Source organism: Ursus americanus, chromosome 18 (genome assembly GCF_024610735.1).
Source record: "Ursus americanus isolate L20-20 chromosome 18, mUrsAme1.1.p, whole genome shotgun sequence".
NCBI classification, from domain to species: domain Eukaryota; kingdom Metazoa; phylum Chordata; class Mammalia; order Carnivora; family Ursidae; genus Ursus; species Ursus americanus.
In genome coordinates this window covers 34,039,213-34,064,009 of record NC_142144.1, presented here as the reverse complement: position 1 = coordinate 34,064,009, position 24,797 = coordinate 34,039,213, and the positions used below count along the sequence as shown (strand labels likewise).

Sequence of the window (24,797 nt, the reverse complement as noted above, 5' to 3'; positions counted from 1 at the left end):
CTTGACGCAAACAAGCAAGATAACTCTGGAGGCTTCCTGTTGAAACTGGCAGAGCCAAATGATAAAAGGGACTGGATCCCTGAGTCACTTTGTAGAAGGCTGCCTGCCGACCAGGAATGCCCACATTTAACAGTTATGTGAGCGAAAGACATATTCTTTTGTGTTTAGACATTCAAGTTATAGGGTATGTTTGTTACATCAGCTGGCATTGCCGTAACCAATACACAAGTTCACAGAGTAAGTGAGGAAATTAGTCTGTGTCCACATTGTCCCCGCTGTTAGAACTTCTAGGAGTTTCAGGCATTTATCTGCCATGCTCTATAAAGTCTGCACAATGTTTTAATTCCACTTCACAGAAAGGTTTTCTTTCCAAACCCTCTTCAGGGGCCTTTCCTATTAAAAAGTCCCATTTATAGAAACTACTACTTAGCATTTTTGGAACTTGTTATCCTATTCAGCAGAGTCTAAGTCAGGAGGCTTTGAACTCGGACAATTACTGCTCTTGATTAACAACAAGAACTGATGAGTTGGCCTTTCCAGTGCGCTAAGCAAACTCAGCCAAGCAGAAAATATCACTGAAGGGGAAACAATGGGAAGTGATTTTCTTAGTTACATTACGAGCCGTCGTGATATTTACACATGTTTGTGGATAATGTGGGGAACTCTGCTGCTCGCGTGCCCTTCCTGATGACACTGCTGGGCTTGAAACGCCATGTTTCCCACTTGACCTGGGCTGCCGATGTCGTCCTGTGACTGCAGGCAGCCAGCCCAGTGGAAAAACCACAGGCCTGGGGGTGGGCAGGCGTCAGTGCAGCATCCCGGAACCCCTCCTTCGGAGTACCTGCTCCTCCAGGTGTCCCTGGGGCCGGAGCCGGCGTGGGGCCTCCTGCCGTCAGCCCAGCCAGTGGGAGCATGGGGGAGGGTCCCCTTTCTTCATACCCCCACCAGAACTGGGGATCTCAAAAAGAGATCTTTGTGAAACTGAATCATGTTGCTTTTAATCTCGGGTTGCACTTGTAGTCCTGTTTCGTATGTCTTCATGTGTGAGTGGTCTATGCGTCTTTTTTAGCCATTTCTCTATTGGGGACAGTAGTATTTTTCATATCATTGCATTCAAAATCTTCATATATTAAGGCCAGCGCACCTCTTCACGTTTCATAGGTCTATTTTTCCACATCATTTGTCCTTTTTTGTTAATTTTTTTGTACATTTAAAGTTTAAAAAATAAGTAGTCAAAATTCTTTCTTTTCCTTTGAGGCTTGTCCATCTTTTTAAGCTTACAAAGTCACATTCCATAGAGAGGTTTGAGATACATTCATCTGTAAACACCGTTAGTTCTATCTTAAAAATTTAAGAAGTAGCTGCTTAGAGGGCGCCTCACTGGCCCAGTTGGTAGAGCTTACGACTCCTGAAATCAGGGTTGTGAGTTCAAGCCCCACGCTGGGCATGGCGACTACTTAAAAGAAAAAAAATAAATAGCTGTTGAATCCACCAGGGGCTTATTTGAGTGGAAGATGTGAGGTAAAGAACTTCTTGGGGCTTTGGTAGGCTCCTTGATAGTTCATTTCTGCATTCGAACTTTGTCTCATTCCTTTCCAGCTGCTATAACAAAAATACCACAGATTAGGTGGTTTAAACAATGAACATTTATTTCTCACAGTTCTGGAGGCTGGGGGTCCGATCAAGGCATCGGCAGATTTGGTTTCTAGTGAAGGCCTGTCTCCTATGTCCTCACATGGTGGAAGGGATGAGGGAACTCCCCAGGGTCTCTCTTATTAAGTTTCAATATATGAATTTTGCCAGGACACATTTGGTCTGTAGCAACCCTCGTCCTGTATTCAGTACTGAGGCTGGCTCAGGGAAGGTTCCAACTAGAGTTTGACCTTTGGATGTAAAATTTTGTCTTGTTTACAGCTGAGAAAATATCTTGGCAAAACTCACATTGGTCACTTGGCCTTTATCCTTCTGCCTTTTTCACAGCCCCAGTGCAGCCTCATCCCTCCATAGGTCGGAGCTGTTCTCAGCACCTAGCGTGGGGCCTGGCTCCTGCAGGAGCTGGGGTAACGGGTGGGCCTGAGGCTAAGTCTCACACCGCAGACCTCAGGCATCCCCCTCTCCTCCTCTTTGTGATGGTTGCTGAGGTCAGAGGTGCTGCTGGAGGCTGCATGGCCTGCATTCTGCCGTCCCGAGGGGCTGCACATGCGCGGGCTACTGCAGATACTGGTGCCCCACCCCCGAGGAGGGCAGGCTGGGGGCATCTGTCCCAGGGCTGTGGCATCAGGGACGGCGGTGTCTGCTCTGCATCAGCAGAGGTTCCCGTTGTCAGTTCTAAAATGCTGCCACTTCTCTTTGAAGTTTGTGCCTCTAAGCCGCGAGTGCTGGGAAGAGAGGCGCTGGGCCAGCGCTCGCTGCACCAGCATGTGTCTCTCCCTCAGGAATCACCTTCGTCACCATCCATCGCCAAAATGAATGGAGGCTGCACAGCCGGCTTTATTAAATATGAATGAGTCGCAGCCCACGGCCCCCACGCGGTCAGTCACCCACTCCATCTCTGGCAATTACTGTGTCGCACACACTGTGCCAAGGGGCGCCGCGGTCCCTGCCTGCCCTTGCAGACTGACACCGCCCAGCAGGGGCAGGGCTCGGGTCTGCAACTGCCCCTGATGGAAAGCTGCTCCTGGGCTCCCATGCAGTCAAAACGGCTCTGCTCTGCAGGTGTAGGGACGGACCACCTTCCACAGAAGGATCGTGGATCCTTGGGCTCTGAGCCCTCGCTGGGTCGGGCGTGTGGCTTTGGAGCCCAAGACAAGGTCTCCTGGCATGGTGGGCTCCTAAGCTCTGTTTGCATGTTCCAGGTGTGTGGGTAACACCCAGACATTTTTGATTTCAGGCAGTTTTAAGATCCAGGTTAAGAGTACGTGTGCGTGCACACACCATTACTGAGCACACATTCAGTGTGTGTTCACGTTACCCCCACAAGAAACCACTCGATTGTGAGTTTCATGTCACTGGGGTCCTTGTTAGCCCTGTTCACTGCTGTGTCCCCAGTGCTGGGGACAGAGGAGATGCTCAAACATTATTTGTTGAATGAATAAATGAGGTGGGTGTTACTGACCATTTTGGAGCTAATGAGTGGAGTGACAGAACTCACTGAGGTTCTCCAGCTATCGAGTATCAGAGCAAGGGGTCCAATTCAGGGCGGGGCTACCCCCAGCCCCATGGGCTGCCAGCTTCCCTGCCCGGGAACCCTCCTGCCTGGCCCCAGCCACGGTCCGACACCGCACCACGCTGCTGTGGCTGCGTGGATCTGTTTGACCCCGATTCCATCAGGAGAGCCAATAAAATTCCCCACGGCCCCACATGGCTTTGTCAAAGTTGTCAAAAACCATCTATGAAGTTGTAAAGACAAACGAAATCAAATTCTTTTTCTGAACTTAAAAAATTACTTTTATTTTAGGAACCAATAAAATTATGGCAAGTATTTACAAATAATTATCTCACATAAAGGTTACATAAAATCAATTCTTCACAAGTAACAGTCACTCATGAAAAGACACACAGATATTAGAACTACGCCAATCTTATTGCAAGTTTCTTCAACTAATCTAAAATAAAAGTGTTGCAATCAACCATTTAACTTAGAATAAAATCACAAATTTCAGGTTTGACAAGAGGAAAAAAAGGTAAAAAAATTAAACCAAAATCCCACCCCTGTTTTCTCCCAAGTCCCACCCCCAGCCCCTGCCCTCCTCCCAACAAAAGAAAAATATGTCCGACATCTTTGGCAAATTGGCACTGCTGTAATTACATTCAAATATTATTACACACAAAAGCAACACACGTCACTAAGAAAAAAAAAAACACCAATATTTCAAGTCAGTTATTTTCTACTAGAAAAAAAGAATACAAAACATACACATTTTTAAGAAGCATTTTTTTTTTCAATCTGTTGGAGACAGATCATCTCCCACTTTCAAAGGCAATTCAATTGTGGTTTTGTTTTTTTGTTGTTGGATTTTTTTTTGTATTTTTTTTTTTTTTACAAGTAAGCGTCTATGCAGGCATCACAAACTTTGGCGGATACAGTAGATATGTATTTCTTTGATGCTGGAAGGTCTGTCCCTAAGACAAAGTCAACTGTCTCAATGAGAAGCTAAATCCATGTGTCTTCCTGGCAAAGAGTTCCACTTGCAATGTAATCTGCATTTATTTCTATAAATACTCAATGTCCAAAGGCCACTAGAGGGTGAAGAACCAGGGCAGCATCTGCCAGCAAGTCAGGGCAAAACCCAAATCAGATTCCCACCCGTGGCCCAGACTTGGAGGCCCAGCAGTGGGGGCAACCAGGGGGCCCTCGCTGTCCACTCTACCCCACACTGAGCTGGTAGCGTGGGGCCCAGGGATGGGCCTGCCTCTTTCTGAGCCCCAGGATGGGCTGCTGCCAGGTCTGCTCACCATCTCTGACCAAAGGTGAGGAGAGCAGGCAAGAATCGGCATGAGGAGACTCAGCACTGTGTCTGAGCTTCAAGTACATCTGAGATGCAGGGGTGTGTGCGTGTGTGTGCACATACACACTCACGTGCACACGTATGGAGGGGAAGGCCTGATCCGGAGGCTCTGAGTTTTGCAGGGCATTTCAAAAAGACTCAGGACTTATTTATTTTTAGCTTTATAGCAATTAATTGGCTATTGATTGGTTGGAATGTTCAACTCTCCATTTCCTCAAATACAATAAAATAGTTTCATTAAAATGTATTCATGCTTGAAAATAAGGGAGCCATTAAGTGGTTTCCTTTCTGTTCCACTCCAAGGGAAATGCACCATTTGTAAATCAAAAATCCATCATCCAAAATCACTTGTTCTTAATGGTGCTTTTAGAGAAGATGAGGGACGTGGTCTTATGCATGGTGCTTCTGGGGATGAGGGTGGCCCGGTGGCCAGAGTTGCAGGATTGGGTGGGCCTGCAGTTGGGGTGGGTGAGGCTCAGCTTGACCTCCTCCAGCCAGGCCTTAGAGTCGGGCAAGGGGGGCCTGACTCCCCATCTGCCCCGCCTCCTGCTGTTTCACATGCTTCCTTCCCTGAGCGGTGCTCGGAGCTGTCTAAAGCTGAAAGGTGGGATTCCTGCCCGCCTTGTCCTGCCCACAGGCCAAATATACTACCTGAGACCAACTCCATTTTAGAATTCATTACTATATCCTCAATAAATAAAGAGTTGCATTTTCTCCTTTGCTGCTCAGGGGCCTAAGACGTGGGAAGGAGAATATCTAGACTTACTGTACGGTAGTTACATTTACCCCTAACTCAGACATGGGCTAAAGAGGACCCCTGGGAACACATGGACTGAAACTCTAGATTGGCAGGGACATGATCCTTAGGTCTCCTTTGATCCTAGGGTGAGGGGTGGTCCAGGAACGGGACCCCCGTGTGGAGAAATCCCAGCAAAGGAAAGAAAGTCTGGTGCCTGGCTGCTCCTGCCAAGTAGCCCACGTCAGAGAAGCTGCAGACCCCTCCTCGGGAGAACAGGCAGGCCGGGGACTGGCTTCCAGGCCTCCACGGCAGCCCCTTGGGACCTGGCCGCCACTCCCGAGGCGCAGCCTCGAGCTGACAGTGGGGAAGTGCGGATCAACAGATCAACACTGTGGCTCCACCATGAATATGCAAGAGGGAATCCTGAGGTAAGGGGTCGTCAGGGGACAAGGGGCTGAAGGGGCTGCTGGGAGGTGGGGCAGACTGCAGGGTAGGAGTCATGGCCTGACTGTCCAACTTTCCGATAATGTTTTGTTACCTTTTAAGAAATGCACTTGCCTTGGACCTCTCCGAGGCCAAAAGCACTAAAGGAATAAATTCTTCAGGAGCACCGATGCGCGCGCCTGGAAACCACAGAGGTAGGCTCCTAGGCGGGTGACAGGGCCGCGGCCGCAGAGCCAGGGTCTTAGCGGAGCCACCCAGAGCTGGTCTAGCCCAGAGTGCTGTGGGGGTCCACCCACTCCTGCCTGGGCCTGGCCTGTCCAGGGGCCTGGAATCTTCTCTACCCTCGGGGCAACTGTGCTGAGACATATCTTGTTTCTAGGTATTTGTCAGGAGTCCTTGGTTTGTTTTTAAGATTTGCTCCCCATGGCTTGAAGCTAAATTCTAGCTGAAATGTCATCCAGAAGTGGGGAAGCTGGTGCCAGAGGCTGCCAAAGGCAGGACAGTTGCTCTGGGCTATGACTTCTCATAAAGGGATTTCACCCCTCAGTGCCCCATGGCCACATCTGGAGCACGTCCCCTCCCCCCCCCAACACACACACACACACACACACACACACACACACACACACACACGAAAAGACCCCAGCGGCACTGGCCTCCTCTCAAAGCCAACAGTCCCTCTACCCCCACAACCCCCAACTGTTCTATCCCACCCACCTTCAAGGTCCAAATGGTCTTCAAGAGCCCAGGGTGAGGAGGGAGGGAGTAAGGACTGGGAATGCCTGTCCCTGACAGTGACTGGCCTCATCTCCCATCTCTCTGGGTTCCCATCATCAATGAAGGGCAAGGAGGTGAAGAAGAAAGGGAGCACTGGACAAAAATTGGGGGTCACGAGCTATGGACCAGTGGGTCAAATGTGGCCCACAAAACATTCTTTTGGCTGGAAGAGCATTTTAAAAGCTTTCACATTTGAATGCCATTGGCTGGAACCAGCCCTCTGGTTGTCTCGGGTCCCACCCTGCATGCCGTGTCACGCCCTGCCTGAGTGGCATGACTCCACCTGCCTGACCAGGGAAGCAGCAGTTCTGGGCCCTGGAGATTGAGATCTGTGTTTCCTAGGTTTGTGGCCGCCCTCAGGGCCCGGCTGGGGGATGCCTACATGTTGTCACAGACAGGTCTGGAGTCTGAGCCACAGCGAGGGGACATCTCATAACCCCCAGAACCTTAGACCCTGGGAGTCAGAGGCGGGCCCACGTCCAGGCCCCGCCAGGCCTAATGGTGTGGTCTTGGACACGCTCTGATCCCCTCGGAGTCTCAGGACCCAGCAGGGAAGAAGTGTGGATGAATCTGGGTGAAGACTTTGCAGGTTTGGTGTTAATGGGAATCAAGGTAGACCAGCAAAGCCACCAAGTCTCAGGCCATTTAGTCAGGCCAGCCTCTGGGCCCCTGTTCTTTCTTTCCTTATTGTGGGTCTAGGGGGTTTCTAGGAGATTGAAGGGTGTGTCTAAGCCATATGCTCCCATGACAGGAGCACAGTTCTGTGGAGAGAGAATGGGCCCCAAAGATCTGAGAATTCACCTCCCCTCTGTCTTTCCATGCAAGCTGCAAATCTCAGTTCTCCCATCTGTAAACTGGGTATTGTGATCTTGGCCCCAGGGAATGGTCGAGGATTGCAAAGCACCATGCAAACATGAGTTATGAAAGGGCTAACCCTGACTAAGGCGCCTTGGGAAAGGGAGATTGGAATTGATATGTCATCAGATTTTTCAAGGTTGGAGCTAGACTAATGGTATGAAACTTTTTCATAAAATCCACAAGGTCCTTTCCAAAAGTCAGAGCCGGAACACAGGGCTGAAGGCCTGTGGAGGAGTGCCCCAGGCCTCCAGCCACAATGCTGGTGAAAGCCCTGGCCTTGTGTTTTCCATTCAGAATTCTCTGACATTTACTCAACGGCTTGTGTCCTTTGGACCCTTTCTCTCCAAGCTCCCAGGCAGTTCCAGCAGGCAGCGCGCAGACTGAGCTGGGGAGAGTAGGTACGTGTGTGAGAACGTGCGTGTACATCCTTGCGCTCTTGTGCTTCTGCCTGGCAGCCCAGGAATCGGGGGGGTGTCTAATAAATACAAATGCAATCTGAAGACCAGCAGAGCCTCAGGGGAGAGAGGAAAGCATGGAGGGTGCTCGTCACAGGGCAAGAGAAGGAAGAGAATGGGGCTGGGTGGGCTTCGGTGAGGAAGGATAGCGTGCGCCTTAGGCAGTTGGTTCAGGGAAGGCTGACCTCCCAATAGCCTGAGACCACAAGGAGGGAAAAGTACCAAAGGTGTGGGTGCAAGAGGCCAAAGGCCTGAGCTCACCACTTCCTGCAGAAGGAAGGGAAGGAGGGAAGGAGGGAAGGAGGAAAGGAGAGGCCAGCTAATGTACCTTCTCCTACTTTGCCTGGCAGGTGGAGGCGGGAGCTGGTTCATCCTGTTCCTGGAGGTGGGGTCTGCCCCCCAGCTGGTTCCCTTCTTTGCCCAGCAGGTTCCAAGGTGGTGGGTGTGCCTGCAGGGAGCCCCCTGGCTCCACTTCTGCCCTGGGTGGCTGGGCTTCCTCGTAGCTTCTAACACCCCAGGACACTCCATCTATGGCAGCGGGCCCAGAATGATCTCCCACCGCACTCCAGTCAACTTCCCTCCCCGGGGATGGAAGGATCACTTTGTGCCTGGGGTCGGGAGGCTGAATCCCAGCCCCACCTCTGCCAGTCACTGCCTGGGGACTCCACCTTGTTGAGCCCCCGTTTCCTCTTCTCTCCCACCACCTTGTAGGCTGTTGGGGAGAAAACACTTGGTGGTGGACAGAGGAGGTCTGTTCTCTTTCCCTGCATCGCCCTGGGCTTCCCCAAACTGGGCCTCAGTTTCCCCAGAGGGGAGCTGAACTAGATCTTCCTCAAGGCTGATTTCCATCTCTCTGGGTGTTCTTATTTCCCACTTGGTCCAAACATTAGCAGGACTCAGATGCCCACCCCATATGCTTGCTCAGAAGTAGAGGACCTGCCCCCAAGTGACCCAGTTACAGCCCTAGCATCCTGGGAAAGAGAAAGGCAAGGAAAGAGCTAGAGGATGACCCTGCAGGTGACCCTGCTGTACCAAGGCAGCCAAGGCTCAGAAAGGTGAAGGTCTTGTCCAAGGTCCCACAGCAAGGAAGTGGTGTGGCCAGGACAAGACCTCTCAGGCCCACTAACCTCAAGTGCACGCTCTGCTCTGCCCCAGCTCTTTGACAACTTGGTGACATGCAAACATCGGGGACACCGTCACACAAGATGGCGAAGTCCACTGTCATCACTGTAATTCAGCCCAGATTGGGATAGGGCCTCCACCTTGCTGTTCTGAGTTGGCAAGAGAGACTACTGAAGGAAATGAGGCCCCAGGCAAAGAGATAGTGGCCCCTGGAACCCCTATTTCAAAACCACTCCCAGTTCACACAGCAATTCCTCACTGCCTATCCTGCTCCTCTCCCAGAAGGCCTTCCTCTGACCCCCGCATCCTCCCAGGTGTTTTTTTTCTGACCACTCCAGCCTCCAGTGTGTTCTCCAAGTTCTCCTCCAGGCTCCTGGGGCCCTTGGCCATGGCCCTGACCATCACAACCCCTTGCATCAATAGGTATATACCCACTGTGCAAAGTTAGACATCTGCTCCCACCCCAACACCTCTATTCCCAGCTGCATACTAGGCTCCATGAGAACAGGGAGGGGCCGATCAGGAAGTTCTGGCTGACTGCTGTAGGTGTTTGTGGTCCTCAGTGCAAGAATGTCCTTTTGTTCATTATTGTCTACATGGCAGGGACAGGCTTGCCCAGAATCCACTTTCTGGCTTCCTGGAGAGTGGAAGAAATGTCCATGGTGGGTGTCCGATGTGATATGAGCCTGGGCACACCTCAGAAAACACAGCTCAGTTCAGTTCAGTGGTTCCAGGGGCTTGGGAGTCCTCTCCTTAGACTACGGTCTTCTGGGTCCTGTCCAGCCCCAGCATTCAAAGTCCACAATGCAGTCAGCACCTTGGACAGCATCTTTAGACTCGTAGCTGAGGAATCTCCCAGACAGTTCTTTGTTCTCTTCGAGTCCTTTGATATGGAAAAGAGCTGCTCACAATGCACTGGGCCCAGGAAAATAGAGTCAAGAAGCCAGGGCATCTCTCCAGCGTGATTCTCCTGAGGAGGGGTCTCAGGGGGGAAGCTTGAAGCATAACCAGCCCAATGAGACTCCTAGTCCAGACGTTAAAGAAGTAGCAATGAGCAGGAGGCTGGGCCCAGAGGGGGGCATCCTCAGTCTCAAGGACAACTCCAAGCCCACCTGTGGGGGAAGCCAGGACGGAGGGGATGCTCTGCACACAGGTCTAAGATGTCCTGTGACACATCAGGAGTATTGGATGCATAACGGGTGGGCAGTCCACTCAGTTGGACCCTCAGGCCCACAAAAAAGCAAGAAGGTATTTACACGGGTGCTGTTGAAGTGACAAAAGCAAGCTCTCCTTCCCAGGCCTGGGGCAGGAAGACGGGTGGATGGTCAGACAGCTGGGGACTGGCAGGCTAGGCCGGGGCTACGTTGTCTGCAGAAAAGTCTGTGGCTTTGCAGAGACCCAGTTGCTATTGGGAGAAGCTCACTGATTGACTCTTAGAAAGGGACGTGTGTCTAGAAGTCCAACAGCCTTACCATAGAACCCCAGCTCTCTGGCAGGAAAAGGTCAGGAGAGAGTTTCAGGCGAGAGGGGATTGCTGGGGGATGGTCTCATTGGGCCCCTCTGGCTGTCTTCGGAGGGGCTGAGAGGCTATCACCCTCAGTGATATGTGTGATAAGTGCTTGGCGCCCGCCTGGCTCTGAGGGTCAGTGACGGTCGTAGGCAGTGGCGGCTGCAGGCGGGGCAGCTCCTCGGGCCGCGGCGCTGTAATAGTACGGGGAGCCTGGGGGAGACAGAAGAGGGCACAGAGGTTCGAGGATGACCTTGTGCCTGCAACCCCATACCTGGGGTCCCTTTTCCACCAGGGTTTCCTTCCTCCTCCCCTTCCTCCCAGGCCGCCAAGATCTCTGTCCCAGTCTATTCCCCAAATTGCAAACCTAATCAGGGTTGCTTCCGGCTCACAAGAGTTCAAGGCCTCCTCCCCACTTAGAGCAGGGGTGGGCAGACTGGGGCCCTCAGGTAAATCCTGCCTGCTGCCCGTTTCAGTAAATAACGTTTTTCTGGAACTCGGCCTTGCCTGTTTGATTCTGTGCTGTCTGCGAATGCTCTCCTGCTACCACAGCAGAGCTGAATACCACACCTGAGACCACATGGCCTGCCAAGCCCAACATAGTCACCATCCAGCCCTTGACAGAACAAGTTTGCCAACTTCCGGCCTAGAGGGTGAAAAGGTAGCACTTCTTAGTTCGCCCAGTGGATACTTTGTGACCTAGCTCCGCCGTCCTCTAGGAATTTCCATCCCACAACCGCTGCTTCCCACCCCACCCCACGCACATAGCACACTCCAGTGAACTCAGACTCTGCAGAGGTCTCGGATACCCTCGTGCTAACAGCAGCGTTCCGCGGAGAAGCATTTCTCCTGCCTCGCACCGCTCTGCTTCCACATGCCCTGTCTCATCTCAACCTCCAGGGCAGGTGAGATAACTCATTTTATCCTCCTCTTGTTGCCTCTCTGCCTCTTCCTATGCTCCTTCCTCAAGCCCCCGCCCTGAGCTCACCCTCCTCTGCAGCCTGGACCGGGTGCTCCAATCACCTTTTTACTGCTCTCCCCACCCCCGGATGGAGGCCCCACATGGGCAGGGGCTGGGCTCTGCTCTTCCGGGTGTCTGTCCTCCGTCCCCGGTCTGCAGCCGGGCACGCGGCACGTGCTTCCAGCCAGGCTGCATGAGTAAGCGCCCAGCTGCACTGAGGAAACAAACAATAGCGAAGACCCCTGCCCATTCACTCATTTCTTTTCTGGCTCTATTGGGGACAGCAAGGGGCAATAATCACAAATATCACAGACCAATGTTGAGTCCACAGGGGGATTAGAGCTCTGAGAAAAGAGCTCCAGGGATTGCAAGATGATTCTGGCGGAGTCAGGTTTCCTGGAGGATGTGGGTTGGGCTGGGTTTGCAGGACAGGAAGAGACAGACATAGGGAGCCTGAGGTATGGGAGTCCATGAGAGAAGGGCAAGGTGGAGCCCTCCTGCCTGTGACCTCCAGACAGAGCCAGGGTAAGGGCCACACTGGGTTTCTCCCACTGTCTCAAGGCTTCATTCTGGGACTACCTGCTTCGGACAAGGCCTCCAGGAGGCCTATGCTGTGCCCGAACTCCTCCCCAGGGATGAAAGAGTCTGGGGGCTCAGGGAGACCAGGAGTCTCAGAACCACACAGCTTAGAGATGCTAGGCCACTGCCTTATTTTATAGGTGAGGAAACGAGGCTCAGCAAACCAAAACCACATGCCCAAAGCCACAGGGCCTCTCAGTGCCAGAGCCTTGCCCGCATTCAGGACTCCTCCCACTGCAGTGCGGTCCATAGCCTGTCTACCCAATGCTGGGGGGCTGTGTTTATCCAGGTGGACAGTGGGGGGGGGGCCTGGTAGCCACTGTGGACCATGCATCTCTTGGGGTGGGCACAGTGAGCTGCTTGATTCCCTGGGGGAGCGGACTCGTATTTATTCTGAAATCCCAGCCAAATCCAAACCAACCCTGGTGATTCTCTCAGATACCATCACTGAGCACCAAGGCCTGGACTCTATCACTCTTGGCTGAGTGACCTTGAACAAGTGGATTCACTCCCTTGAGTCTCAGTTTTCTTATCTGTAAAAGGGAGTCACAAGGGGGCCATAGAAGGGCACCTTGAGAAAAGGATGTGAAAGTGCTTTGGAAATATACTTTTCTAAGCCACTTACAGCCATTCACTCTTTCCATTTCCAAAACAATTCCATCAGGTAGGAACTAGTATTGCCCCATGTAGCAGATGAGGAAGCTGAGGCACAGGGAGACTAAGTAGCTTCCCCAAGACCATACAGCTAGTATGTAATCTCGAGGGCAGGATGGAGGAGGCAGTTTAGCACACGCCACTGGCCCTCCAAACCCAGTCCCAATGAACAGACACACTACTTCCTCCGTTTGCCCCCGCCCCACCCCCGGAGGGAGTATGGCTCAGGCAGCAATGACAACGGAGGAGGAGTGGGAAATGCCTCGCTGTGCCTGCTGTCCCAGAAGGCAGAGACACCAATCCCATGCCTGAGTGTTCCCAGAGATGGCTGTTTCTGCTGCCTCCTCTGTCACCTTCCTGGTTGAAGCCCTGACTCAGAGACGCCTGTCAGCCAGGCTCCTCTGCTCTCTCTTCTGGGATGGGGACAGCATTAGGACAGTCACCCACAGAGAATCTGCGGTGCCAGCCCTGCATCCTGCCTTCAGACGAGCCCAGGAGAGAGGAATGTGTGTGTGGGGGGTGGGGACACCCCTCCAGGCCTGGGCACGGCACGGGAGCGGGAAAGCCGCAGGGGCTGCCCTCACAAAGTGGCCTCGAGGGCCAGCAAACGGAAGTAAGCTCCTTGGAGGATCCAGCTCAGTCCTCCGAGTTCCCCACCGGCCACCTCTTGCCCCCTGCTGACTCACTTCCCTCCCAAAGCCTAATCTCCGAATCTCAGGGCCAGCCTGTCCCGAAAAATCAAAAATTCTTGTGTTTACTGTGAGAAATGGAAACATCACCTTACAAAACACTCTTTCTGGTGCCCATTAAGCCTCCATCTAGAATAAGCTTGTCCTTTTCTTCTGTCATTTTTCCTCTCTAATTCACAGTATCATCAATTTGCTTCTTGACACAGTCATTCCAGGCTCCCGCTCACTCCTTCATCCCCTTAGAGTGGCACAGGCACACCCTTTCTCATCCTAATTGACCACTGCTTTCTTCCCCACCCTGCCTGCCTCTGTGTCCCCCAAGCCGGACTGCACCCTGGCTGGGCCTTGTGTGGGCAACATGCAGGCCGCTCCAGCAGAGGCGGCTCAGCGGGAGGGGAGTTCTCCTGAGAGGTCAGTGCGCAGCCTCACTAGGGCGGCATTGCCCATCCTGGCTTTGGTGGGGCTTCTCTGAAGGGGACCTCAACCAGGCTGGCCAGGGTACGGGTGGTGTGTGTGAGGGCGTGAACACATGGGGGACTGCGTGCGTGTGTGTGTGTGTGCGCGCGCGCACAGTGGTTCTCCCCTGTTTCTGCAGCTCCCACTGATCTAGCAGGAACACCAAGGAGCCTCAGAGCAGCTTTCTACCCCCTGGTACCTTCCCCAGAATTAATCGGTCTACCTCTCTGGTCCAGTGGGATTCTTTCAGCTAAAGGCTTGAAGACACTCTGGCAAAAGGGCATCTGGCAGATGTGATGGGCCTGGAACTTATTTGCAAGACTGTGGCAGAGTGAGCGTAGCATCTCACCCATCTTCAGGAAAGCAGGATCGCTGCTTATTCAGGGCTGCGGGCCTCAGGAGAGCGTCACATTCAGCTCCTGCCTGAACGAAGCGGCCAGTGGCAATTATCCTCATTTTACACCTGAGGCAACTGAGGCCCAGATTGGGGGATGACCTGTGATTCCCCAGGTCACAGGCTTGGGAAGTGTGGGGCCCTTTCTCATGTTTGTCATCGCCCAACATTGTTTTGACTTTTCCTGTTTGCAGGGCGCCCTGTGGTATGAGGCCCGCCTCTTTGAATGAACTCATTCTCCCATTCCCCTTGCTGCTAGGGCACAAGTGTGTCCCCTGGGCTCTGCCTATTAGAGTCTCTTGCATGTGGCTTCGATCGGGCAGGGGGCGCCATGAGGAAGTGGGTGGGCCGAGGAGTGGATGGCAGAGGCGCCCAGCTCTGGTGGCGGCGGCCTCAGCACTCACACACCCTGGCCAGGGCAGCAGCGGAGAGCCTAGAGCCAGCTGGCAGCAGCAGGAGGGCTGCAGCAGCCCTGGAGTGTGGTGGGGTGATACTCCCGGCCGTGTGTGCCACACCTATCTCTTTGGTCCTCCTGGAGATTCTGGAAGCCTGCAATATCCCTTAATAAACTGGTTTCCTGCTTCAACCAGCCCGGATTCTGTGGTTTGCAACTGAAAGTCTGACAGATAAATACAATAACCTGGCTTTCAAAAATTGATCAGAGCTGTCCTCGTCTCATAGATGGTCTGAGAATTCAGGCCCCTTAATGGCTTCCTGTGGAGGCCAGGGTCAGGGTAACCCGAGTTTGAGCCCTCATTTTGCCACCTGCATGCTGTGTGACCTCAGGTAAATTAATGACCCTTTCTGAGTCTCACTGTCTTCTTCGTCTGTATACTAGTGATAATAGTATGAACTCCCTTGGGCTGTTGAAATGATAAAGTAGGGTAACCCACATGAAGAGTTTTGCCCAGCGCCCACACAATGAGCAGGTACTCATTTAGATGGACAGAGTTTTGGTTCTTCCTCCTCTCCATACCAGCTCTGGTCGCTCTCAAGGCACTGAGCCCCTCTCAGCACCCTTGCCTGAGCCCTCCTCACCCCTAGCTGGAGGCTCCCTGAGACAGAGTCCACATCTTTCCATAGCAGGCACACAGCCCATGCTTAACACCTGGGGACGTGAACTGCCTTCACTCCAGCATGAGCAGCGAAGGCCTCAGGTGCCGCCTAGCCCCAACATCCCCTTGCCACCCGCTCGGGCTCCAGACCCAGCCCTCTGCTCCCACCCCTCTGAAAGACTCTGGTTCAGGGAGACCATAGTTAGCCTTTGCCTCCTAAGACTAATGGCTGGGCCAACTCAGAGACCAGGGCCTGTTTCAGGAAGAGCATTAGGTAAGTGGAGACATGGTTCAAATACTTAGAATTGATTTTTACCAAAACCAAAAAAGAAGTCCACAGATCAGCCTGTCCAGGAGGCCATAGGTAGTAAGATCCTAGTCTTCTATAAAATGAAATCTCCAGGCATAGGGACCTGGAGTACTAACTGGCATCGTTCTTTATTGTACCCACAAGTTTTGCATGCCACGTCAGAATGCTCTGGGCAGCCTGAGGCCCAAGTGCACGGAAGGGTGGTAGCCAAGAAGGGATGGTGTGTCTGTCACGTGTCTGCCCTCTGTCACCTAATCACAGACTCATGACCTGGCAACTTGAGTGTGAAGGGACCAGATTCTTGCTTTTCTGGTGAAGTCTGTTTCCCAGTCCAAAAATAATTCAGGATCCAGGGATTAACAGGCTCTTACTTAAGCTGGCCTTGTTAAGCTGGACAGACAAACCTGGATGGTGTCTGAGCCTCGTCCTGACCTGTGTAGGAATTCCTCAGCTGACTGCTGGGATAGGATCTGTGTGCAGGCTCCTTGGCCAGCTCCGATCCCAGGTGGTGAGTGACATCTGTGAGCCCTGGGCCCCTGCTTCATGCTCCAGAACCTTCAGCTCCCTTTATCACTCACGAGCTGGTTTCATGTCAGTTCATTTCAACAAACAAAAGGCTCTCCTTGGCCTTTTGAGGGCTGAGTTAGCCCTGCGTGGTCTTTGGAGTGGCCCAAATATCTTTGATGATGTACACAGATCAAGCTAGCCCCAGCAATGGATAATCTGCCAGCATGAAGCCTGGGTAGAGGTTGGGTACCAGCTGAGCTCAGAACGGCATGACTTGGAAGGCCTTCAGGCACAGGGCAATCAATTTCCCAGTGGAGCTGGCTCTGCTGATGTCCACGGCAGACATCACTAATCGATCACTAAGCCTCAGAGTCCTATCAAGACAGGTAGCCACTACCAATCAATCCAAGTTGGCCTCCTTGCTGCCTCTTAGAGGTTTCTCACTGGAAGATTCAACGATTCTTAAGAACTATGTTACTCTCGGGGAGGCACTTTTCCTACACTCCCCCCGTCACTTCAATGCCCTTTTCCTCTGTTTCCCTTCTCTTCCATTTTCCCTTATCCACCCAAATATCTGGGGGAGGGACGAGGGCTCGAGCAGAGCTGGAGTGGTGTTTACTGTCCAAAGCTCTCATCATAACTCCCAGATAGCAGGCACCTGAGGCAAGCTACCCACCCTCACTCAGGGACCAGCCCTCAGGCTGTCAAGGGACCGTGGCCCAAAGAAGGGTCCTAATGGGGCAGCTGAGGGCCCAGGGGCTCCACAGGGCTTCCACCAGTACTCACCGAGCAGCCCCGGGTTGGGGAACCTCCAGGAGTCGTTGTACGAGGGATACTGAGGGTGGCTGTAGGGGCTCCCGGAAAACTCACTCCCTGCATGTGGTCGGCGGGGAGAGAAACAGGAACCGAATGTCAGGTCAGGTTTGGAAAATGCCAGTGGCATTTACCTCTTACATAAACTGCAGGTACTTTTCATAACCGATAAAGGCAAGGCTGGCCCACATCCTTACCAGGTGGATGGCTAACACTCGCATTGTATTTCCCCCTGTACCATTTTTCTTAGCAGAGAGAGTGAATCCAGCCTCCAACATGCATACCATGAAACTACCGTGTGCCAGGTGTTCCCTGGGGTTATTGGACCAATTTACAGGTGAAAAAACTGATGCCCAGGGTCGCTCACAAAATGACCTTGACCCAAGTTCAAAGCTGCAGACCACCTGGCTCTCAGCCCTGACTGAGACACTCCAGTACCCCAGTGTGGTTTCAATTCCACTGCCCATGTGTTTCCTGAGTGGGTCCGGACTGAGAAGCCAAAGGTGACCTCAGCTCTAGTCCGGCCCTCTGTGTTGTGAATCCAGAAGGGGCTGCTCCCAGGGCCCTGGTCTAATGGGGAGGATGAGACAGACTCTCAGGTCCATGCCAGGAGAAGGCAGATGGACTTTGCTGAGATGAAGGGACAGACCAGAGGGCTGGGGAGCACAGCATTGGGAAAGGGGCCGCTGTTAGCTGCTGGGGATGCATGGGCAGAAACTACGAGCTGTGCGGGGTAGGGACAGTTTTGGGAGAAGGGGGCACAGTAGGACTTGAGGACAGCTCACTCTGGCGCAGCTGCTCATGGGGCCCTGCTTCTTGCGTCTGGCACTTTCTTCAGCCCCAGGAGAGCCTGCTTACTACCAGCCGGTCATAGGAAAGAAATTCAAAATTCCTGCCCTCAAACCTAGCTGCCTTGGCTATGCAGCCTGCCTCCTCCCCGTGGCTGGGATTCCCAGAGCGCCTGGTTTGGGCCGGACTCCTAGCACAGACCGCAATGCCTGGCCCTGGTTGTGTTGGTAGCTGGCTGGTGAGTGGCTTTGTAAACCACTGGTTACAGAGCATGTGGGCTCCTTCCTGGCAGTGGTGACAGGAATTACACAGCCCCATGAGACCACCCTCAGCCCAGACATGCTTCTGTGGATTCTTCTCAAGCATGCCAAAGGGCCAAAGGGCAGGAGCCTTCAGAAGGACCAACCAGAAGGCAGGACCTGGAGCAGTGCTCTTTTCCCAGCATCCGGCCCCGATGTAGGGTCCCTGGAGCTCCACCAGGTAGGGCAGGAACAATGAAGTACGCCTCAGGGGCCGGCCGCTCCCACCCCCTGGGCCCGGCTGGCCTCCTCCCCATTTCTACAGGCAACCACTGGCGGAGCGTGTACACACTCACACACACACACACACACACACACACACACACACACACACGCTCCTCCTCAGGCCTCTCTGGGGGCCACTCCCAGCCTGACAGGCTGAGCCTTCCAATTCTCTGTTTTTTATGCCTCAGTGGTCAGGGTGTCAGGTTCCGGCGGAGGGAGGGAGAGCATGGTGACAGTGCTGGGCCGCAGCAGCCCAGCCTCGGCATATCCATCAGTGCCTCCTCCTCCTCGGGGGCAGGGTGGGGGATCAGAGCGACTGAGCAGCCTGGAGAAGGGGGACAGCCACCCTCCCCTCAGGGCTCCGGGCTGTCCCATCAGAGGCACTTCCTGACAGCATTGTGCCTGGACCCAGGGCACCAGGCTGTGCTGGCAAAGGCAGTCTCTGCTTCTCCATCTAGCAACATCATGCTTGTCTGCCAGGCTCAGCTCCAAGGCCACCTCTTCCGGGAAGCCTCCTTGATCTCCAGCCCCCGTAAGTGTAGGTCTTGGGTCCATTCAGCTGGAGTTAACTGTGTCTGTGTTATCTACCCCCCACCCTCCACCACCATTACCCTGTCCCCAAATTGGCTCTCTGATACCTCCTTCTCTGGGGAGCCCCCTCTTCAGGGGGACTCTGTTTCCCGCAGCATCCCACAGCACCTACATGGGAGTCTCCTGTGACGTGGGAGTGTCTGTCCTGCAGGTCTGGGTCTGATTCCTCTCTGCACCTGTGCGCCACCCCCTCGTGCTCCCCGTGTAATGCCCCATCCACAGCAGACAGCCGGCATTCGTGGATGGCCGGTAGCTCGCCTGCCTCTACCCGATACGTGATGGTCCCGCACATATGTCTGCATGGCTCTCTCCCTCACCTCCTTCTAGGTTTTGCTCCAATTTCATCTCCAGACCGCCGAATTTAATACGGAAACTGCTTCTACCCCATTCCTCTTTCCTGCTTTATTTTCTTCCATAGAACTGATCACGACCCAACATCTCTTGTTTTTTGTGCTCATCTTGTTAATTCTGTCTGCTCCAGTACAATGGAAGCTCAATGGGGGTACGGAGTTCTGTCAAATTCACGTCTCCCTCCCCATGTCTAGTACAGGGCCTGACATCTAAAGGCACTGAAAACTATTTGTTGAATGAATGAGCAGGGACACAGTGCACCAGGGACACAGATGATGGCTCCCACTACTTCCGCATTAGTACTGAGAGCCGGGGGTGTATGGAGCACCTCCTGCATGCCAGGATTCAACCCGGTTTCTCTGATCCACTGGTGGGTTCCACTCACACAACCACTCTGCTCCTCGGTGGACGATGAGAACCCCAGGGACCCCCTGCCTGGTGTGCTGAGGGGGGGCTTTGTGGGCACCCTCAGCCAGCCCTGTCCCGTGAGCTGCGCTGGGAGAGTGCGCATTCAGGGTGAGGGGAGCTTCCCCACCTTGGGAAGAGGCTGACCAGTGCGGGGCGCGGGGCGGGGGGGGGGGGGCGGGCAGGTCCAGCCACCTGCTGGACACTTCGGGATGTGGTCTGATTATCCGAAGTGCCACAGAGAAAGCTAGTGTAGGGCGCCCTTGCCACATGAGATGTGGGGAGGCCATGTCCTCAAATACCAAGGAAGCTGCCTGTCTAGAGACCTGGCCTAGCCTGACCCCAAAGGTGGCTGGGAAGCAGCAGACTGCCTGGCTTTGAGCCCACAGCTACCACTGAACCCAGCGGTCCTCAGTCAGTTTGGCACAGAGGCTGGGAGCAAGGTCTCTGGAGCCAGACTGCCTGGATTGAAATCCTGAGTCGGCCTGGTCCTAACTCTGTGACCTTGGGCGGATCATTCAGCCTCTCTGTGCCTCAGTACCCTCCTCAGTAAAGTAGGAGCAATTAATAGCTGGCCCTGCATGTGATCACGGTAGAGAATGGACGGGTGACACACAGAGTGCCCAGAACACAGTGAATGCTCAGCAAATGTCGCCCATGATGACAGTGACCTGATCCTGCTCACCAAAGCCTCCCTGGCATCCAGAATCTCACTGAACCCTCCTGACAACCCTGTGAAGCCCACAAGGTGGGTGCAACTGTCTGCATTTTCTGTGTGAGGATATGGAAGCTCAGGAAGGTGGGGGACTCAGAGGCTGGCCTCCTGCCCTCCAGCCCAGGACCCTCTGCCTATGTGACAGTGCTGTCCCATCTTGGGCTTCTGTCTCTTTTTTTAAAAAGACCCTTCTTGTCAGCTGAGCTTGAATTTTACTTCTCAGGGGCCGTGATGCTTCTAGCAGCAAAGGAGGCCCTGTCCTTGGGGGCTCAGTGGGTCCCACCTGCTGCTGGCTTCTCTGGGTCTGGAGGCCAATCTCCTGCTTCATCTCCTCTGCTTAAATTCACCACACTCACGACACCCGAGGAACATTCACCTTCTTTCCTTCAAACCTTACAATAGCTGCTTAGAAAAGTGAATCCTGTCCAACCAAGAGAAGGTCTGGGCAAAGCACTGGGGGCACTTTCTGGGTGCCGGGGAGCACATGAGAGAGAGGATTTTGATATGCAGAGGGAGGCAGGCTCTCCCAGGCACACGCAAAGATGTGGGGTGGGACTGGTCAGAGTGCATCTCTCTGCATGGCCAGGTCATTGTGAGGCCCAGCAGAGGCAAACCCCAGAGCAGAACTGGGGGGTAAGAACATTATGCTTTCCTCGCATTAGAGCTAGGACCCAGGGGAGACTAGGGAGGGCCAGGAGCTGGAGGACTGGCTGGCAAATGTGAGCCTGTGGTCAGGGAATCCAGACAGGTGACTGCTGCCACAGTCCAAGCAAGAGGGAACGGGGGCCTAGGAGACAACATGGCTACAACGTGATGCTCTCCAGGGCAGAAAATGGAAGTCCCCTCTTCAGGCTCATTGTTAGGACCCCCAGAAGTACAGCTAGCTGGCCCGACGCAAAGATCACACAATAAACACCTTCCCAGACGGGAGCCACACCAGACGGGAGCACGGCTCTAATGTATCAACATGTGGAATCGCTGTTGTACACCTGAAACTAATGTAACCTTGTGTGTCAGCTGCACTCACAGACAGAAATGAATTAAAAAAAAAATAAACACCTTCCCTTATGACTGTCCAGCACAAAGGACAACACGAACCTCTCATTTCTTTCCACTAACCGACCCATGCTTTTGGCATCTCTCAAAAATATCAACCCCTTAAGCTGGGCAACCTTTTCTTGATGCATTAATAGAAAAGTTTCTGTGAGGCAGACTGGGGTGCCAGCTCAGCCCACTGACAGTGAGTCCTCCACCTGGAAGGCGTAGCACACGGGCCCTCCTCGGAGACCGCTCCTGGGCTGCTAGGGGTTGGTCACATGTAAGCCCCTAGGAACGCTCACCAACAAAATATGTCCTCATCTTCTCCATCCCCTGCCTCCTGGGAGGGAGCAGTCCCGAGGGGAAACCAGGACTGGAGTGGGACCAGACTGGGAGTCAGCACTACAGGTTGGGCCCCCCTCCCCACAGGACACCATGAGAGCAGAAACAGGGCGGGGTCAGGGAAGGTGTGCACACAGAGGGGTGCGGGCATTCCTGTGGAAGGGCTGGGCAAGGGTAGGCTCTGCACTCAGCCCTCCGCCTACTGGCTGTGTGGCCTTGGGTAAGTGACTGAACCTCTCTGGGCAGAGTCTCTTCATCCTGAATAGGGGCCTACATCATAGGACTGGTGAGAGGGGAGACAAGGTAATGTTACTGGGAGACGAGAACTCCCCTCTCCCCATATGCAGAACGCTGAGGAAGGGCGGGGGGAAGGCCTCCTCTAAAAGCTGAGAAGGCCTAAAGGAATTGTAAGGCTTCCACTGAGTTCTTGGACATGCAAAAGAAAGCCCATACTGGCGTCAGGGATGGAGTTTAGAGACCTAAGCACTGTGCATAAGAAAGGCCCTGTATCCCAGGAGGTTCTGTTTTCAGGAGAAAAGGGCAGAGGCAGGAGCTGGGCTCAAGCCCCCATGTGGGGAGGGGAGGGGGTGAGGAACATATAAGTGGGTGTCTAGATTCCCATTTTAAGTTGCCCCTCCTGGAGCCTATAACCACCCCCTCTGCCAACCACCATCCCAGATACATTCAGTAAAGCCAACTCGGTCAGTGTTTTCTTCTTACACGGGAATCGAAGGTAGTGGCCAAGTGCTGTGTCTGGTGGCCAGTGGGGCTGAGATGAAAGGATGTGGTCCAAGAGCAAAAGAGATCAGAGAGCCCGAGCATTCGGTGATGTCAGGGAGCCTGAGCGCAAGATTGTGAAAGTGAGCCTCCCCTGGAAACGTGGCAGAAATCTTGGGGAGGACATAGGGCTTTTCCGTAAGGCAGGGAATAAGGGTTCGAGTCCAGCTTACTTGATCTAAGGGTGCCAGAAGATACCAGCTGTCTGTGGTGGGCACCGCGCACTGGGTAAAGGAGTGGTGGGGTTGGGGGGGAGGGGCAACTGCATGAGAAAAAGCCAGGGGGTGGGACCAGGTAGATGGGACATGACAGGACTCTGGGGCACAGGAGACAGACTCCCCCTGCTTGGTGGCTGTCAGCAGGCCCAAGAACAGCGGGTTGGCTCCTTTTCAGGCTCCCACTCAGGACCACAGCCACGGGGGTGCTCCACCCTTCACCCTCACCCAGAGCTGTCTATCCGGGAGAAGACGGCCAAAAATGACCTCTGGAGTCAGACAGACCCACGGTCCAGGCCAGACTTTGCCACTCATAAGCTGGGTGGCCTTGGGCACGTGAATTTACCTCTTGAGCCTCAGTTTTCTTGTCTGTAAAATGGAAGGAAGGAAAATCTCTATTTCTGAAGCTTGTGAAGATCACAAGACTTAACAGTTACAGATCTTTGCAAACCCTTATGTGTCGAGGACTTGGTGCCTTCTCATCGATGGTAGAAAAAACTCCATTGTTCCTGCTCCCACCCCAGACCCTCTGACCACAGCCCTGACTACTGAGAAAGGCCCCTGACACACAAACTGAAAGTCCTTCCAAAGCCACTGAGCAGAGTAAAGCTGAGGAATGTATGTTCATTCCTCGAAGACTCAGAAAGAAAGCAGAGGCTTAAGAAATTCAGGATAAATGGTGGGTTTCCCCAGAATAGTGCTGTCTTCCAAATATACAAGAACGAGTGGTGAAGATCAATGAGGTCACTAGAAAGGACTGATTAAAATAAAAAGTTTTTTATTTTAAGGCAGCTTTCCTGGAGATTCCGGGGCTAGGAAAATTGTCAGAAATTAGAGATGTTTTGTTTCTCCTTTGCTAAAAGCTCAGAGATGGCAAGAAAGTCGAAGTTTCCTAAAATTCTCAGAAGTGACAGGTAAATCGGCTCAGTGTAGCTCTTAATTAACCCAAAACGACACCTGCCAGATGATGGGGATTTGCAGAGCTCGCCGGGGGCGACCCCATCTGCAGATGGTGGGCTCCCACCTCTGCTCGAGACCTTGGCCGGCTGTAATTAACATACGGAAAGTCTTTCAAAGTGACTTCGCAGCCAAGTTCTATTTCTGAAGGATTGAAGCTGGGCTTTGAGAGAAAAGCTTTGCAGAAGAGGAGGAGGAGGAAGGAATGATGTGAAAAGGACCATGAGATTTCTCCAGCTGCTCCCCGTGGTCCTGGAGAACCGTATACCATGCCACGGCTCAGAGACAGCAGGTGCTCTGCGTGGCCGTCTGTAGCTACAGAGGTGACTAGGACTCGCCACACAGGCCCCAGCTTTCAAATGTGTATATATTAGACACAACTGTATATATGTATATATATACATATATATATATTACTATTTTAGGGGTCACATGTACAGCATACATGTATGTACACGTATGCGTGTATACAGACGTATACACATATAACACGTGTGTACATGGATGTGCGTGGGGGGGTGTGCACACACATCAGATTCTGGGGCTCTGTCAAAGCCTCTCTGAGTGACTTTGGTCAAGCCCCTTCTCCTCACCAAGACTCCGTTTTCTCATGCGTGAAGGAATCTCTCTTGACGGCACAGATTCAAACAAGCAGCCTCAAACGGCTTCCAGCACTAACAGTCCCCCCTTTCCTACCCTCACTGCGCCCAGCCCCAGACGGGTCCCCTGGAAGGCCAACGCATCTCAACCTCCCTCTCTCCAGAGCAAGACCTCCGTGGGCTCCCAACGGGGAGAGGAAAACCCGAACAAACTCAGTAAAGGTCAGCCCTGTCAGCCCGGACAGCCCGGCACACAGCATCGATCCATTCCTGGGAAAAACCTCTTCTCCCACCAGCTCAAGCCAGCCATGAAGGCCTTCAGAAAAACAGAGAAGAGAAAAACCGAGAGAGAGGGCAAGAGTGAGGGAGCGAATGCAGAATGTGTCTCTCATTTCTGCTTCTCGAGAGAGCTGTGGGCTTCGAAGTTGGACGGCAGGGCTGGGTGGGCCCCCGTGAGACCCGGCTCTGTCGCTGACCGGCCATGAGGTGGATGCATGACCACTGTGGGCTTCAACTCAGTCCCCTGGGGTTAGGACCCTGTTGTGCCTTTAGCCCAACTGCTGCCGCCTAAAACCACGGGAACCCGAACTCAAAGACCCTTCAGGGAACCCAAGGGAAACAACCCCACTGTCACATCTACAGCACCTCCACCGTGGGCTTCAGGGC

At 53.3% G+C, this 24,797-nt stretch overlaps 1 protein-coding gene across 2 annotated transcripts in view; it reads right to left on the bottom strand.

Annotated features, from left to right (window-relative positions):
• Nucleotides 1-6,287: 6,287 nt before the first annotated feature.
• The window catches only part of PAX5 (paired box 5), a 184,292-nt gene continuing 165,782 nt past the window's right edge, over nucleotides 6,288-24,797 (bottom strand). For both annotated transcript variants that reach the window (XM_087869558.1, XM_087869559.1), the window contains exons 9-10: nucleotides 16,802-16,888; nucleotides 6,288-10,623 (exon numbers count right to left, since the gene is read on the bottom strand). In XM_087869558.1, the coding sequence (XP_087725684.1) occupies nucleotides 10,547-10,623; nucleotides 16,802-16,888 (164 nt within the window). In that variant the 3' untranslated portion in view covers nucleotides 6,288-10,546. The remainder of the gene's footprint in view (nucleotides 10,624-16,801; nucleotides 16,889-24,797) is intronic.